The following is a 15,013-nucleotide window of genomic DNA, read 5'->3' on the forward strand; positions in this document are numbered from 1 at the left end:
TTAGAGATGAGTGGTTGACCCCATCCCTCAACTGGGGGGCCATGCCTAATCTCTAGATTTGATCTTAAACGGGATCTCTCTTTACTTTGTTGGATATTTCAACTAAGGTCATCCCTGTTGGGTCCTGGAAGCGTCTTGTGTTCCTGGCATCTGGGACTTTCTAGTGGCTACCCCCAATTCCTCATCCCCCATGACTGCACATGTCTGTTCAATTTTCTGATCCTCTGTACCTCTCCCTCATCTTCTCCCACACCTAATCCCGACTCCGCCTTTTTACCTCCCCCTCCTTTCTCCCTCCCAGATATCTATCTCCTATGATTATTTTGTTCCCCCTTCAAAGTAGGAATAAAACATTCATACTTTGGTTTTCCTTCTTCTTGAGTTTCATGTGGTCTGTGAGTTGTATTGTGGGTATTCTGAGCTTTGGGGCTAACATACACTTATCAGTGAGTGCATACAGTGTGTGTTCTTTTTGACTGGGTTACCTCACTCAGGATGATACGTTCTAGTTCCATCCATTTGCCTGTGAATTTCATGAAGTCATTGTTTTTAATTTAATAGCTGAGTAACACTCCATTGTGTAAATGTATCACATTTTCTGTTTCCATTCCTCTGTTGAAGAACATCTGGTTCCTTCCAGCTTCTGGCTATTATGAATATGGCTGCTATGAACATAGTGGAGCATGTGTCCTTGTTATATGTTTGGGCATCTTTTGGGTATATGCCTAGGAGTGGTATAGCTGGGTCCTTGGGTAATACTATGTCTGATTTTCTGAGGAACCGCCAGACTGATTTCCAGAGGGGTTGTACCAGTTTGCAGTCCCACTAGCAATGGAGGAGTATTTCTCTTTTTCCACAACCTTGCCAGAATCTGCTGTCATCTGAGTATTTTTTTTTTTTATCTTAACCATTCTGACTGGTGTAAGGTGCAATCTCAGGGTGATTTTGATTTGCATTTCCCTGATGACTAAGGATGTTGAAGGTGCTTCTTGTAGGTGCTTCTCTGCCATTCAAGTTTCCTCAGTTTAGAATTCTCTGTTAGCTTTGTACCCCATTTTTAAATAGGATTATTTGGTTCTCTGGAGTCTAACTTCTTGAGTTCTTGGTATATATTGGATGTTAGCCCTCTATCAGAAGTAGGATTGGCAAAGATCTTTTCCCAATCTGTTGGTTGCCATTTTGCCCTATTGACAGTGTCCTTTGCCAGACAGAAGCCTTGCAATTTTATGAGGTCTCTTTTATCTATTGTTCATTTGAGAGCATAAGCCATTGGTGTTCAGGAAAATTTTCCCTAGTCCATGTGTTTGAGGCTCTTTCCTACTTTCTCTTCTATTAGTTTCAGTGTGTCTGGTTTATGTGGAGGTCCTTGATCCACTTGGACATGAGCTTTGTACAAGGAGATAAGAATAGATCAATTTGCATTCTTCTATGAGCCATCACCATTTGTTGAGTATGCTGTTGTTGGTGATGGTGGCTTTTTTTTCCTCCACTGGATGGTTTTAGCTCCTTTTCAAAGATCAAGGGACCATAGGTGTGTGGGTTTAATTCTGGGTCTTCAATTTTATTCCATTGATTGGCCTGTCTCTGTACCAATACCTTGGTGTTTTTATCATATTGCTCTGTAGTACAACTTGTAACCACGGATGGTAATTTCCCAGAAGTTCTCTTATTGTTGAGAATAGTTGTTGCTATCCTGGGTTTTTTCTTCTTCCACATGAATTTGAGAACTGCTCTTTCTATCTCTGTGAAGAATTGAGTTGGAATTTCGGTGAGGATTGCATTGAATCTGTAGATTTTTCTTGGTACGATGGCCATTTTTACTATGTCAATCCTGCAGATCTATGAGCATGGGAGATCTTTTTATCTTCTGAGGCCTTAGTCAGTTTTTTCCTTTAGAGACTTGAAGTTCTTCCTGTGTTTAAATTGTTGCTTTAAAAAATAAAAAAAATAGCCAGGCGTAGTGGTGCATGCCTTTAATCCCAGCACTTGGGAGGCAGAGGCAGACAGATTTCTGAGTTCAAGGACAGCCTCGTCTACAGAGTGAATTCCAGGACAGCCAAGGCTACACAGAGAAACCCTGTCTCGAAAAAAACAAAAACAAGAAAAAGGAAAAAATAGAAACCAAGACATGATGGCATACACTTTTAATCCTAGCACTTGAAAGGCTGAAACAGGGAAATTTTGTGGTAAATTGAATTTCAGAGTAGGCTAGGATTATTAGGTAAGACTTTTCCTTGAAATCGCAAATAAAGATAAATTATTGGATATAAAATGTGGAATGTACTCCATTTTCATTGAATACTACAATTTTTATGGAAGTAATTTACTTTTTGCTGAGATTATACTAAACATAGTCACAAAAAGGATAATTTGTATAATGCTATGGCAAAATAAATGAGTTTTCTATAGAAGTAATTATAGGAGATGAAGATGCTGGTGGCACAGCTGCAGATACTCCTGACCATGAACAAATGATGGATGTCAGTGAAATAAAAGCAGCTTTCCTACCTATTGCATGGACAGCAGCTTATGGTAAGTAACAGCTTGAAAATTTAATACTTATTTAGTTACACTTGTTGGAGGTATGGAGTACATGAGGATGTGTATGAATGTGGATGCATGGATGTGCTCATGTATGTAAAGACAGTTGTGTACATTAGTCCAGGACAGATGTTAAGACATATCTAGTCATTCCAGATAGAGAAACAATGACAGAAACCAAAATATGGATATCATTGAAGTCCAAATTATCGAGACCTTCAGTTTATTGAAGTTATTTTTAGGAACCCTGCGTTGCTTCCAATAACAGAAATGATCCAAAGACAGCAAACTGCATTGCTAGAGCCTATCTCAACATGGCAAATGATATCTGGAAACCCGTGTAAACATTTTGAGAAGTTGAAGACTGTTTTAGGCATTGTTTCTCATTTTCAGGGAGCACACCTGTTCTGAACTTCTTCAAAGTCACTTAGCCTGTCTGACAGTTCTTTCTACCTTTCCTACTGCTTAATTAAATATGATTAAGGAAAAAGGGACACAGTGTGAACAGTCAGTTTCAGGGACTTCCTGAAGCTTTTGCTTTGTGTACGTCCTGAGCTTCAAGAATTTTACCTCAGTCTAGAAAGCTTTGCCTCTGTTTAAAACATCCCATGTTTTAACAAACTTCTCAGTAAAATAGAAACTGCTTCACAATGGAGACCAACTGACAGCCTTTTGTATTGTTTCTCAGGAGATAAAAATCTACCTTGTTTTTTGAGACCTGAAGCTCAGTAGGCTAGCTGGCCAGGAATCCACTTGTCCCTGCTTTTCCAGTACTAGGATTACAAAATGTACCTCTATATTCAGCCTTTAAAAAAATAAAAAGCCAAAAACATGTGTGTAACTTTCAAACCCAAAGCCTCACGCAAGCACTTTCTCACCTAAGTAAGCTGTCTTTCCAGCTTCTTACCATTTACTAAGAAATGGTTTCTGAGATCTCAAGATCTTATTTTAAATTCAGTAAGTGATTAAAAAAATATGGAACTGAGAATATATAGTTCAAATATTTCTTTAACTTTTACCTAATCAAAATTATACATACTTTCTACATGGAATTTGGTTTCTTTTGTATTAGCTTATAACTTAACAGTTTTGGCAAACTGCCAATGTGCAATGTTAGGTAATTTTCAACTAATGTATTCTTAATTCCATTTCATTAAAAAAGGAGTTTCTGACATTATCAATCGGATCTTACTTTTCACTGTTGTAGTACTCAATAAATACTTCCTAATATCCTGTAACATTATATCATGTTTTTTGTGTACATTGTTAGATAATAATTCTGATGAAATTGAAGAGCAGAATGCCACTGCCAGTGCTGTCTTACACCATGATGAGTCTGGTGGCCTTGACAGAGTACCAAAACAAAAATCAAAAAAGAAAAAAAGACCTGAATCCAAACAGTACCAGTCAGGTAAGGAAGAAATAATTCTGATTTGTAGAGTGTTCTAAAATTATATGAGGAAATGGTGTTGCATGTTGACATGATTATAATGGTTTTTTTTTTTTTTTTTTTTGTTTGTTTTTTTGGTTTTGGGATTTGTTTTGTTTTGTTTTGACTACTCACCTCCTGGTAGCTTTTGTGCATTGAATTTGAAAATACAAGTTTTCATTCACTGATAGTCATGAATAGCTTGCTTTGGAAAACAATAAACAGATTGTAGATCAAACATTAAGGAAAAATTACTTAACTCCTTGGTTGTTTTGTTTAAACAAAAAATAAAGCCATAAATGTGTTATCCTTTTTTTAATGGGATCTCACATTTTAGCCAAGACTAACCTCAAACTTGTAGCAACCCAGCTTCCTCAAGGTGTGATTATTGTTATGAGCCCTCGTACTTGACTATTAGTTTCCTTAATGTGAAGCTAAAACAATCATTCTTTTCTTTGTTTTCTATGTTTTGAAGACATATTCTTCCTTTGCAGGTCAGGCTGGCAATGAACTTGTGGTCCTCTAGCCTCTTCCCTCAATACTTGAAATTATGGGCCTCTAAACATACCATTTAAACAAACATATCTTAGAGAGACAGGAGAGCAGTTTGTTAACAAGATGTGACTCTTCTTTGAATTGATTTTAAGATGTGGGTTTAAGGAGAATATAACTGTGTGTATTCCATTTTTATAAGCACTGTTGGAGAATGTCAGAGATGATTAAAAGTTCAGGGTTCAGGTTATAGTGAATGTAATGAAGTATTTAGCTTTATTTGAAAATTATTTTTCTACAGGCCTCTAATATGATACAGCTTCATTGATTTTTTTTTTTTTTTTGTAAAGTGGAAGGAATGAAAGTAACCCACTCATAGTGGATCAGGTTCTTTTCTTATGATTGCATTATATATGTTGAAAATCAGTTAAAAGAATATTAAAAACTGATAAAGTTTAGAAATGTACTTTAAACTTAATGAAGAAACAAAAAAGTATGTAGTTTAATTATTTCCCTGTTTTGTTCCCTTTTTAGCAATATTTGTTGCTCCTGATGGACAAACTTTACGTGTCTATCCTTGCATGTTTTGTGGAAAAAAATTTAAGACCAAAAGGTTTTTGAAAAGACACATAAAAAGCCATCCTGAGTACCTTGCTAATAAAAAATATCACTGTACTGACTGTGATTACAGTACCAACAAGAAGATAAGCTTACATAATCACATGGAGAGCCACAAGCTAACCATTAAGACAGAAAAGACCACCGAATGTAATGACTGTAGGAAAAATCTTTCTCATGCTGGGACTTTGTGTACTCACAAAACAATGCATACAGAAAAAAGAGTCAACAAAACATGTAAGTGTAAGTTCTGTGACTACGAAACAGCTGAACAGACATTATTGAATCACCACCTTTTGGTGGTCCACAGGAAGAAATTTCCTCACATTTGTGGAGAATGTGGTAAAGGTTTCCGTCACCCATCAGCACTCAAAAAGCACATACGAGTTCACACTGGAGAGAAGCCCTATGAATGTCAGTATTGTGAGTACAAGTCTGCAGACTCTTCCAACTTGAAAACTCATATAAAATCTAAGCATAGTAAAGAGATACCACTGAAGTGCAGCATCTGTCTCCTGACTTTCTCAGACACCAAAGAGGCTCAGCAACATGCTGTTATGCACCAAGAAAGCAGAACACATCAGTGTTCACATTGCAACCATAAGAGTTCAAACTCAAGTGATTTAAAGCGACACATAATTTCTGTTCACACAAAGGAGTATCCTCATAAATGTGACATGTGCAGCAAAGGATTTCATAGGCCTTCAGAACTCAAGAAGCATGTGGCTACCCATAAAAGTAAAAAAATGCACCAATGTAGACACTGTGACTTTAAGAGTCCAGATCCATTTCTGCTTAGTCACCATATTCTCTCAGTTCACACAAAGAATGTTCCATTTAAGTGTAAGAGATGTAAAAAGGAATTTCAACAACAGTGTGAGCTTCAGAAGCATATGAAGACCCACAGTAGTCGGAAAGTCTATCAGTGTGAGTACTGTGAATATAGCACCAGAGATGCCTCAGGTTTTAAGCGACATGTTATCTCCATTCATACGAAAGACTATCCTCACCGCTGTGACTTCTGCAAGAAAGGATTCCGGAGACCCTCGGAAAAGAATCAACACATAATGCGACATCATAAAGAAGTTGGCCTGCCCTAAGTGTATAATCCTAACATCTGGGGGCATTGGCATTCAGGCAGGAAATTCATTTTAAAAGTAGGCATCCTTGTTCACATTCAATGCCATGAATTTGTCAAGTGAATATAAATATGATATTGCTTGTATTTGACTTTGTTTTATTAAATAGGGTATTCTATATATCCTTTACAGACTGACAAAGTGAGAGAAACAAATTTTAACAACACAATCCCTGATCTTGTGTTGAGTTGTTAGTCTCAGAAGCCTAGCTTTCATACCTTACTCATCTTGGTAGTATTTTTCTAAAAAAAAAAAAAAAAAAAAAAAAAAAGTAATATAAGAAACATGAAAAGTAGCATTGATACAAAATATATACATTGCTACCATAAATGAGAGGTTTTTTTGATGTGTCTCACTGTGAAAATAGGGAAATAATTTCCTAGTCTTAATATATTTAGAGTTTTGACAATGCACTCTTATTTGAGTGTCTACCACTGCTGATTATATTATTAAATGGATTTGGGCTTAGTTTTCATTTTTGTTTAGTCATCATTTTCATTTGACTTGTAGTATTTTTTTCCTCTTATATAGCAAATTTTAGAAAATCTTAATGAAAATATTTGCTTTTTCTTGTTTAGTTTTGACTTGTTGTTTGTCTTGAAGTTTTGTTCTATAAACAAGAACTAGTGTAGATTAAGTTTTGCAGATTTGTAGAAGTCCATTGTGAGTAAAAAGTACTTTATAAGTTTGGCATTGAAATGCAGTTTAAATTTTAGGTATATCTGTCCCTTCCTTAAAATAACAAATTTTTAATGAATGCAAATTTTAGAAAATCTTAATGAAAATATTTGCTTTTTCTTGTTTTGTTTTGACTTGTTTGTCTTGAAGTTTTGTTCTATAAACAAGAACGACTATAGATTAAGATTATTTTGCAGATTTGTAGAAGTCCATTGTGACTAAAAAGTACTATATAAGTTTGGCATTGAAATGCAGTTTAAAATTTAGGTATATCTGTCCCTTCCTTAAAATAACAAATTTTTAATGAAATTATTTAATTTACAGTAGCCTAGAAAAACCCAGAGATATATGATATCGTTTGTACTTGGTATTCAGAAAAACTAAACCTCAGGTGGAGAATTAGATAGAGTAAAAATAATGATATTCCCCTTGACCTTAATAGTTGAAAAACAGAAGGTAAAGCTTTTTCATAGAGAGAATATTTAAATACAGTTTCCACTTTGGACTTGAATTTTTTTGGAAAACTGTAGCACAGGACTTTATTTTTCTTTGAATCTTCTTTTTAATGGACAGGAAAACATAGAAGCAGTTACAACATTTTACAAAATTAGTAAGTTCTCTAAGAATATAGAATGGGAAATTTCAGCCAGTCTTTTATTTTTCTTAGCTTTTTTTCCTTTGGTAGCATATATATTGGTATTCACTAGAAAATAAAAAATGGTTATTTTCATTTTTGAGAAGTAACATTTTAAAGGCATTCATACTTGTAATACATATTAAATGAATCCAGCTCGTTGAATTTGACTATTATAAATTTTGAAGAAAACATTTCTTTTATTCCTTTACTAAGCTACTGGTATGTGGGAAGAACTTTCCTATTTGATAAGCAGCACCTTTGGCTCTTATGGTACTTCATATTCTGTTTCTGCTGCTACTTTTATTTTTGTGCCATTGATACTTAGTATTAGCTGTTATATTCATAGGATTAGAACTCTTAAGTAATTGATGCTTGACATCCTCTGAAATATGCTAGATTTAAGTTCACTGCTAAAATTATTTAGCAACATGGGAATTTGGTTATTGCTAAGCAAAGGCCAGACTAGAACCTCCCCTACTTTCTAACACCTTTGTTTATCCTCTTCAGAATTTACTTGCTATTCAGTGTAGTGTTCTGTAAAACTCTGTTCTTTATATCTAAGAATTTGTTCATGCTGTTTCCTGAAGTAACATAAAAGTATACATTTGGGTGAAAATCTTAACTATAAGAATTTAAATAAACTTAAAATGACACTTTTTAAACTTTGTATTTCTCATAGTTACACTTAATTGTTTTATTTTAGTATATTAGATTTTGAAAAGTAATTAAAAGTTTGGTAAAGTAAATATATTTACTGGTAAAGTGTTATATATTTACTATAACAGTATTGTTTAAATTTTTTAAAATGATTTCCAAAGCTAGAAGACTTGTTCTAGCCAAAACTTTATAAAAAATACAAAGTCTTAAAGGAAATGAATTTGAAATTGCCTGTTAACTATTCCATCTTTTCTTTGTACACATTATGAAATACAACAAAATGCTTAAAAGAAGTAATATTGTAAATGTATTCTTGAGAGTAAAATACAGAAATAAAATAAGATTGTTTTCCTGTTAATAAGTGTTTATTGTATTTGATACCAAGGAATAACAACAGTTACTGAGGAGAAAGTGCATCATTTTTTGAAAATGTGTGTGTGTGTGTGTGTGTGTGTGTGTGTGTGTGTGTGTATGCATATGTGAGTGCACACCAGGCAGAGTATACATGTTAGACATCAGGAACAACTTGTAGTTTGTTTGGGTTTTTATTTCTTTTGTCATTGTTGTTATTGTTTTGTTTTATTTTGTTTGCTTGTTTGTTTCTTTTTGGAGATTGGGTTTTTTTCTGTGTACTCTTGGCTGTCCTAGCACTCATTCTGTAGACCAGACTGGCCTTGAACCAAGAGATCCACCTTCCTCTGTCTCCCAAGTTACAGAAGATAAGCTATAAGAATAAATTTTCTGTTTCTATCTTTGGGTCCAAGAGAGATTTGTCAGGAAGAAATGTCCCAAAGCACAGAAGAAAAGCATCCTTTCCCAGATGATGGGAGCCTGATAGGATATGAGGAAGCTTCCTGGTACACTGGTGTGGCTTTCATAATGAAAGTAGACAAAGCAGGGAGCTTTGTAATGACAGCCAGTAGAACATGAGAGACAAAGAGGACAGAGCAGGTAGAGAAAACAACTGGACAAGTGCAATTGTCTTAGTATGTAGAATTGCCCAGGTGATGAGTCTCAAAGAATATAGTAGGGATATGCCCATAGGCAGGTGAATGAGAGATGCTTAATGTGGTGGGCAGCCCAGAAGGGTATAACAGGGAGAGAGGACACTTACTGAGTAGGTGAGGAGAGATGGAGTTTGATAAGGTGGAGGGGGAAAGCAGCTGAAGAGGTAGACTCCAGAATCAAATTTAATGGGTGGACCCACACCCAGTTTTGGACACCAGGTGAATGAAGAAAAAAGAAATAAAAAGGAAAGTACACGACTGCTCCTAGGTATGGTGAACAAGAAAGTTTATTGAAGATAAAAGCGAGCACATAGCCAGAGGCAGGGACATCTGGAGAGTTCAGAGTAGTCATGACCCTGAGCCATGTGGGAGAAAGAGAAGGGGAAGAGTGGGAGAGGAACCAAGTACAACAGCCAAGAGAACAAAGACACACACACAAAAAAGAATGGGTAACCAAAATGTCATATGTGTGTGTATTTCATATGTGAGCCTCTGGGGGAAGGAGCAAGCCTAACCCCTAGGCAAAAGAATTCAAAATAGAGGGTGGGGTATGCTAGCCATACTGATTAATGGGTAGGGACTGGGGAATGCTGGGAGAACCTATAGGCCAGGTCTACTTTGATGTGTTAAATAGGCTTCTAGCCTCCTGTCCTGGGAATGAAACAGGATCTGGCTTGTTATCACCCCGTTGTACACTTAATATATTTTCTGCATTGCTTTCTTCCATCCTGACCATTTTTCTGTGATAGAGAAAGTAACAGCTCAGGATCCTCAGCGTTAAGTTCTCAGCCCAAAGCTTAGTTTACCCCAGAGAAACAACAGGCAGGGAATAAGAGAAAAAGATGGAGGAGGAAGGAAGGAGGAGTATTTGTCCCAGAAAGGAGAGGGACAAAGGATTACTTCTGTATAAAAGGAGACAAGACGTAACATAGGCAAATGGCAGTGTATAAAGGTATAAAGGGAAACCCATATTAGGCTCAGGTGTTTAATTTTAACAGGGTATGTTAATTCGATGAGCCAAAGTGACTTATTTGATGGACTTCAATAATTTGAGAGTTGGCTCTTGGTAATCAGCCTTGGAAGGAAGAAGTGGCTAAATGAGGCAATAGACCTTTTGGCTTGTTTTAGGAACATAATCTAATGACTTTTTAGCAAGGCAGAGGGAATAGGGGAGAAGGATAAGAACTGCAAGAACTATGATCACCTAGTTCAAGCTGTATCGAGTACCAGAGCATGTTTGCTATGTTCAGGCCAGTTAGATCCCTTCACTCTGTAGTTTTTAAAATTCATGTTTGTTTGTTTGTTTATGTTTATGGTTGTTTTGTCTGCATGCATGTCTGTGTAGCATGTGTACAAAGAGCGCAAATCCCCAGGACCTGGAGATTCAGGGAGTTATTTGCTCCTATATGTGTGCTGGTAACTGAACCAGTGTCCTTGGGAAAACAGCCAGTGTTCTTTTAACCACTGAGCTCCCAACTACTATTTGTATGAATTAGGTATTTTTAAAATTCTAATTTCTTGCTATATAGTTCTAGTGTTAATAGGTATAATCTTTGGGGTTTTTTGTTTGTTTGTTTGTTTGTTTGTAGAGCATGATTGTAATATTTTCAACTGTAAATATTCAAAACAGATTAATTGTTTTAAGATATATTTCATTCTTATGTCTCCCTTTTCATTTCTGATTGTATTAGTCTGGTTACTGTCTCTGTGCCTTCTGATTAGTATGGCCAAAGGTTTATCTATCTTGTTGATTTTTCTCAAAGAACCAGCTCCTGGTTTAGTTGATTTTTTTGTATAGTTCTTTCTTTTTTATTTGGATTTTTATCAGGATTTCAGACCTGAGTTTGATTATTTCCTGCCATCTACTCCTCTTGTGTGTGTTTGCTTCAGTTTGTTCTAGAGCTTTCAGGTGTGTTGTTAAGCTCTCTCCAGTTTCTTTTTGGAAGCACTCAGAGCTATGAGTTTTCCTCTCAGGAATGCTTTCATTGTGTCCCATAAGTTTGGATGTGTTGTGCCTTCATTTTCAGTAATCTCTAAAAAGTCTTTAAATTTTTTCTTCATTTCTTTCTTGACCAAGTTATAATTGAGTAGAACATTGTTCAACTTCAATGGGTATGTGGGCTTTCTGTTGTTTTTGTTGTTATTGAAGACCAGTGTAAGTCAGTGGTGATCTGATAGGATACATGGGATGATTATATGGTCATTTTTGGAGGAGGTACCATGAGGTACTGAGAAGAAGGTATATTCTTTGCTTTATGATGAAATGTTCTATAAATATCTGCTAGGTCATTTTGGCTCATAACTTCTGTTAGTTTCTGTGTATCTCTGTTTGGCTCATAACTTCTGCTAGTTTCAGTGTATCTCTATTTAGTGTCTGTTTCCATGATGCGTCCATTGCTGAGAGTGGGGTGTTAAAGTCTCCCACTATTATTGTGTGATGTTTAATGTGTGCTTTTGAGCTTTAGTAAAGCTTCTTTTATGTCCTTGTATTTGGGATGGAAGTCAATTTTATTCGCTATTAGAATGGCTACTCCAGCTTGTTTCTTTAGACCATTTGCTTGGAAAATTGTTTTCTAGCCTTTCACTCTGAGATAGTGTCTGTCTTTTTCCCTGAGGTGTGGGTTTCCTGTAAGCAGCAAAACGTTGGCTCCTGTTTGTGTAGCCAGTCTGTTAGTTTATGTCTTTTATTGGGGAATTGAGTCCATTGATATTAAGAGATATTAAGGAAGAGTAATTGTTGCTTCCTGTTATTCTTTGTTATTAGAATTGGGATTCTGTTCCTGAAGGTGTCTTCTTTTCAGTTTGTTGAAGGGTTACTTTATTGCTTTTTGTAGGGCAAAATTTCTGCCATTGTGTTGGTGTTTTCCCTTTATTATCCTTTGAAGGGCTGGATTCATGGAAAGATATTGTGTAAATTTGGTTTTGTCATGGAATACTTTGGTTTCTCCATCTATGGTAATTGAAAGTTTTGCTGGGTATAGTAGCCTGGGCTGGCATTTGTGTTCTCTTAGGGTATGTATAACATCTGTCCAAGATCTTCTGGCTTTCATAGTCTCTGATGAGAAGTCAGGTGTAATTCTAATAGGTCTGCATATATATGTTACTTGACTTTTTCCCTTACTGCTTTTAATATTCTATCTTTATTTGGTGCCTTTGTTGTTCTTATTATTATGTGTTTGGAGGAATTTCTTTTCTGGTCCAGTCTATTTGGAGTTCTGTAGGCTTCTTGTATGTTCATAGTCATCTTTTTCTTTAGGTTAGGGAAGTTTTCTTCTACAATTTTGTTGAAGATATTTGCTGGCCCTTTAAGTTGAAACTCTTCATTCTTATCTATACCTATTATTCTTAGGTTTGGTCTTCTCATTGTGTCCTGGATTTCCTGGATGTTTTGAGTTAAGATCTTTTTGCATTTTGCATTTTGCATTTTGCATTTTCTTTGATTGTTGTGTCCAGGTTCATTATGGAATCTTCTGCACCTGAGATTCTCTCTTCCATCTCTTTTATTCTGTTGCTGATGTTCACATCTATGGTTCCTTATTTCTTTCCTATCTTCATAGTTGTCTTCTGTTGTGATGTCTTTATTGTTTCTTCTTCTATTTTTAGATCCTGAATGGTTTTGTTCAATTCCTTCACTTGTTTGGTAGTGTTTTCCTGAAACTCTCTAAGGGATTTTTTGTGTTTCCTGTTTAAGGGCTTCTAGCTGTTTACCTGTGTTTTCCTTTATCACCATGAGAAGTAATTTTAGATCCATGTCTTGATTTTCTGGTGTGATGGTGTATCCAGGACTTGCTATGGTGGAAGAGTTTGGTTCTGAGGATGCCAAGTAACCCTTCTGTTGCTTCTGTTCTTATCCTTGCCTCCTGCCATCTGATTATCTCAAGTGCTTGCTGCCCTCAATATATCTGATTGGAGCCTATCCTTCCTATAATCCCAGTTGATTCAGGACTCCTCAGAGTCCAGCTTTCTCTGTGATCCTTTGATTGCAGACTCCCGTGAACCTGAAATTCTGGGTGTGTCGGAGTTCTTGGCAGTCAAGCTTCCTCTGAGACCCTGAAATCCTGGTGTGACCAAGCTTCTGTTATCCTGGAATCCTGTTATCCTAAGATACTGGGCATGTTATAGTGTCTGGAAGTGGTGTCTCCTCTGAGCTGTCTGGTCTGTTCAAAACCAAGGTAAACCAGTGTCAATCAGAAGGAACCCAAGCCTCTGGTCAGGCAGGGCTCCCATGTCCTTGCTCCTGCTGTCACAGGCCTGTCACAATTTGTTTAGAACAGATGTTGTGTACAATCCTAAGATTGTGTGGAGAGTCCTCTGGGGACCTTGTGGGTGTCTGCCTATTCATGGCCAAGGTGACCCAGAGCTGGCACCTACTGGAAGGGACTTACTTGTGCCCCTGGTCAGTCAGTTTTTCTACTTCCTTGCTGCTGTCTCAGGTCCTGCTTGATTGGTTTGGAACCGATGTTGTGTTCCACTCACCAGTGATCCTAAGATTGCATGAATATTCAGGAACACTTAGCATTGCAACGCAGGAGCAGGAATCCACCGAACAACCCTGGGGCATGCCTTAAATGCCCTAATGGCAGTGCATTGGTTCACAGCAAGTGACAACACCTCAGGCATGGTGTCTGCACAGGCTGGGATGTGGCTAAGTCTGAGGTAATGAGGAAGGCAGGCGCGGGTCATAAGTCCTGGCAGACATCCCGGGTGCCATCTTGGGGTGGCAGCCGCACCTGCTCCTCACAAAAAAATCTGTTTCCATCTCTACAATATCAGCATCTATGGTGGCCCTCAGACTCTGGTTACTCTGGCTCTGCAAAGCCAGTGCAGAAGACAATGTAGCAACTCCCACCACACTGAGCCCCACTCCTAATAAAACTGAAAGGATTATTCCCAAGCCTCTCTTGGTTCTGGTAGAGCCGCCATCCCAATGAGATAACAACTCTTCCTAAGGATGGTATAATAATCAAGGTACCAGCTGTACCAACATACAAAATTTTGGGTATAATTGAGCACTTGGAGGTTAACACAGGGGGTGACCCTGTGGTGCATGCCTACCATCTGTCTGAAAGATGTAAGAGGTAGCCAGTGGATCAAATATTAGACATGGTTTGATTACATAGGTGGTTATGTGCAGATGGGGCAGCTGGGGGAACTGTTCCTACACATAGTCCTTGCCCAGTGATAGCGGATAAGGTGAGCCTAGTGCTCTGTTGTTTCCACCGGCATGTTGTGGATTCATCAGAGTGGTTGGTTGCCTTTATAAATGCCATGCCTTCATAGTAAGGGGGTGCCGCATCATAACAGAGCCAACATGATTTAGTGGCTTCAGGGTTAGTTATATTAGTAACTCTGAAAGCCTCTTGAACTAGATTGATCAGGTTGATGGGGTCAGTCTCAGTGACTCTCTTCAAAGGGGTCTCAGTACCATGCGAATGAGGCGATGGTGATGGTCTGGGGTTTATTTTAACTGGTGCCAAGACTTTGTTGGGGCCTAAAGGAGTGTAGGGGATCTCTATTATTAATTTGATAGTGAACAACAATCCCTTATCATATCTTTCTTTGTAAAGTCTAAGACCCCAAGTGTATCCTTTTGTCTATTCTAGAGCTTGCTTCCCTGGTGAAGGTAATACAGAGCAGATGGCACCAGGCATGTAGGGATCTAGGGTATAATTAGCTTTTACTGTAATATAATCCCTGTTTGAGGTGGGGTTCCAATAGGCCTCACCTGAAGCCTCACAACCCCAGTTCTTGCAGAAGAAGTGGGCCCTACCTTTGCACTTTGGATTGAGGGACCACCCTGGTGGAACCCAGGACA

The 15,013-nt window shown here is 37.4% G+C and overlaps 1 protein-coding gene across 2 annotated transcripts in view; it reads left to right on the top strand.

Annotated features, from left to right (window-relative positions):
• LOC146999824 (zinc finger Y-chromosomal protein 2) overlaps window positions 1–6,180 on the top strand; it is a 30,050-nt gene extending 23,870 nt beyond the window's left edge. Inside the window, exons 5-7 of one of the 2 annotated variants that reach the window (XM_085834388.1) lie at window positions 2,410–2,532; window positions 3,812–3,952; window positions 4,997–6,180. In XM_085834388.1, the coding sequence (XP_085690514.1) occupies window positions 2,410–2,532; window positions 3,812–3,952; window positions 4,997–6,180 (1,448 nt within the window). The remainder of the gene's footprint in view (window positions 1–2,409; window positions 2,533–3,811; window positions 3,953–4,996) is intronic. The other variant, XM_085834389.1, reaches the window with a different exon arrangement.
• Window positions 6,181–15,013: the final 8,833 nt, after the last annotated feature.

The sequence above is a fragment of the Mus caroli genome, unplaced genomic scaffold, assembly GCF_978045245.1.
Source record: "Mus caroli unplaced genomic scaffold, Mus_caroli_1 scaffold_34, whole genome shotgun sequence".
In the NCBI taxonomy this organism is placed as follows: domain Eukaryota; kingdom Metazoa; phylum Chordata; class Mammalia; order Rodentia; family Muridae; genus Mus; species Mus caroli.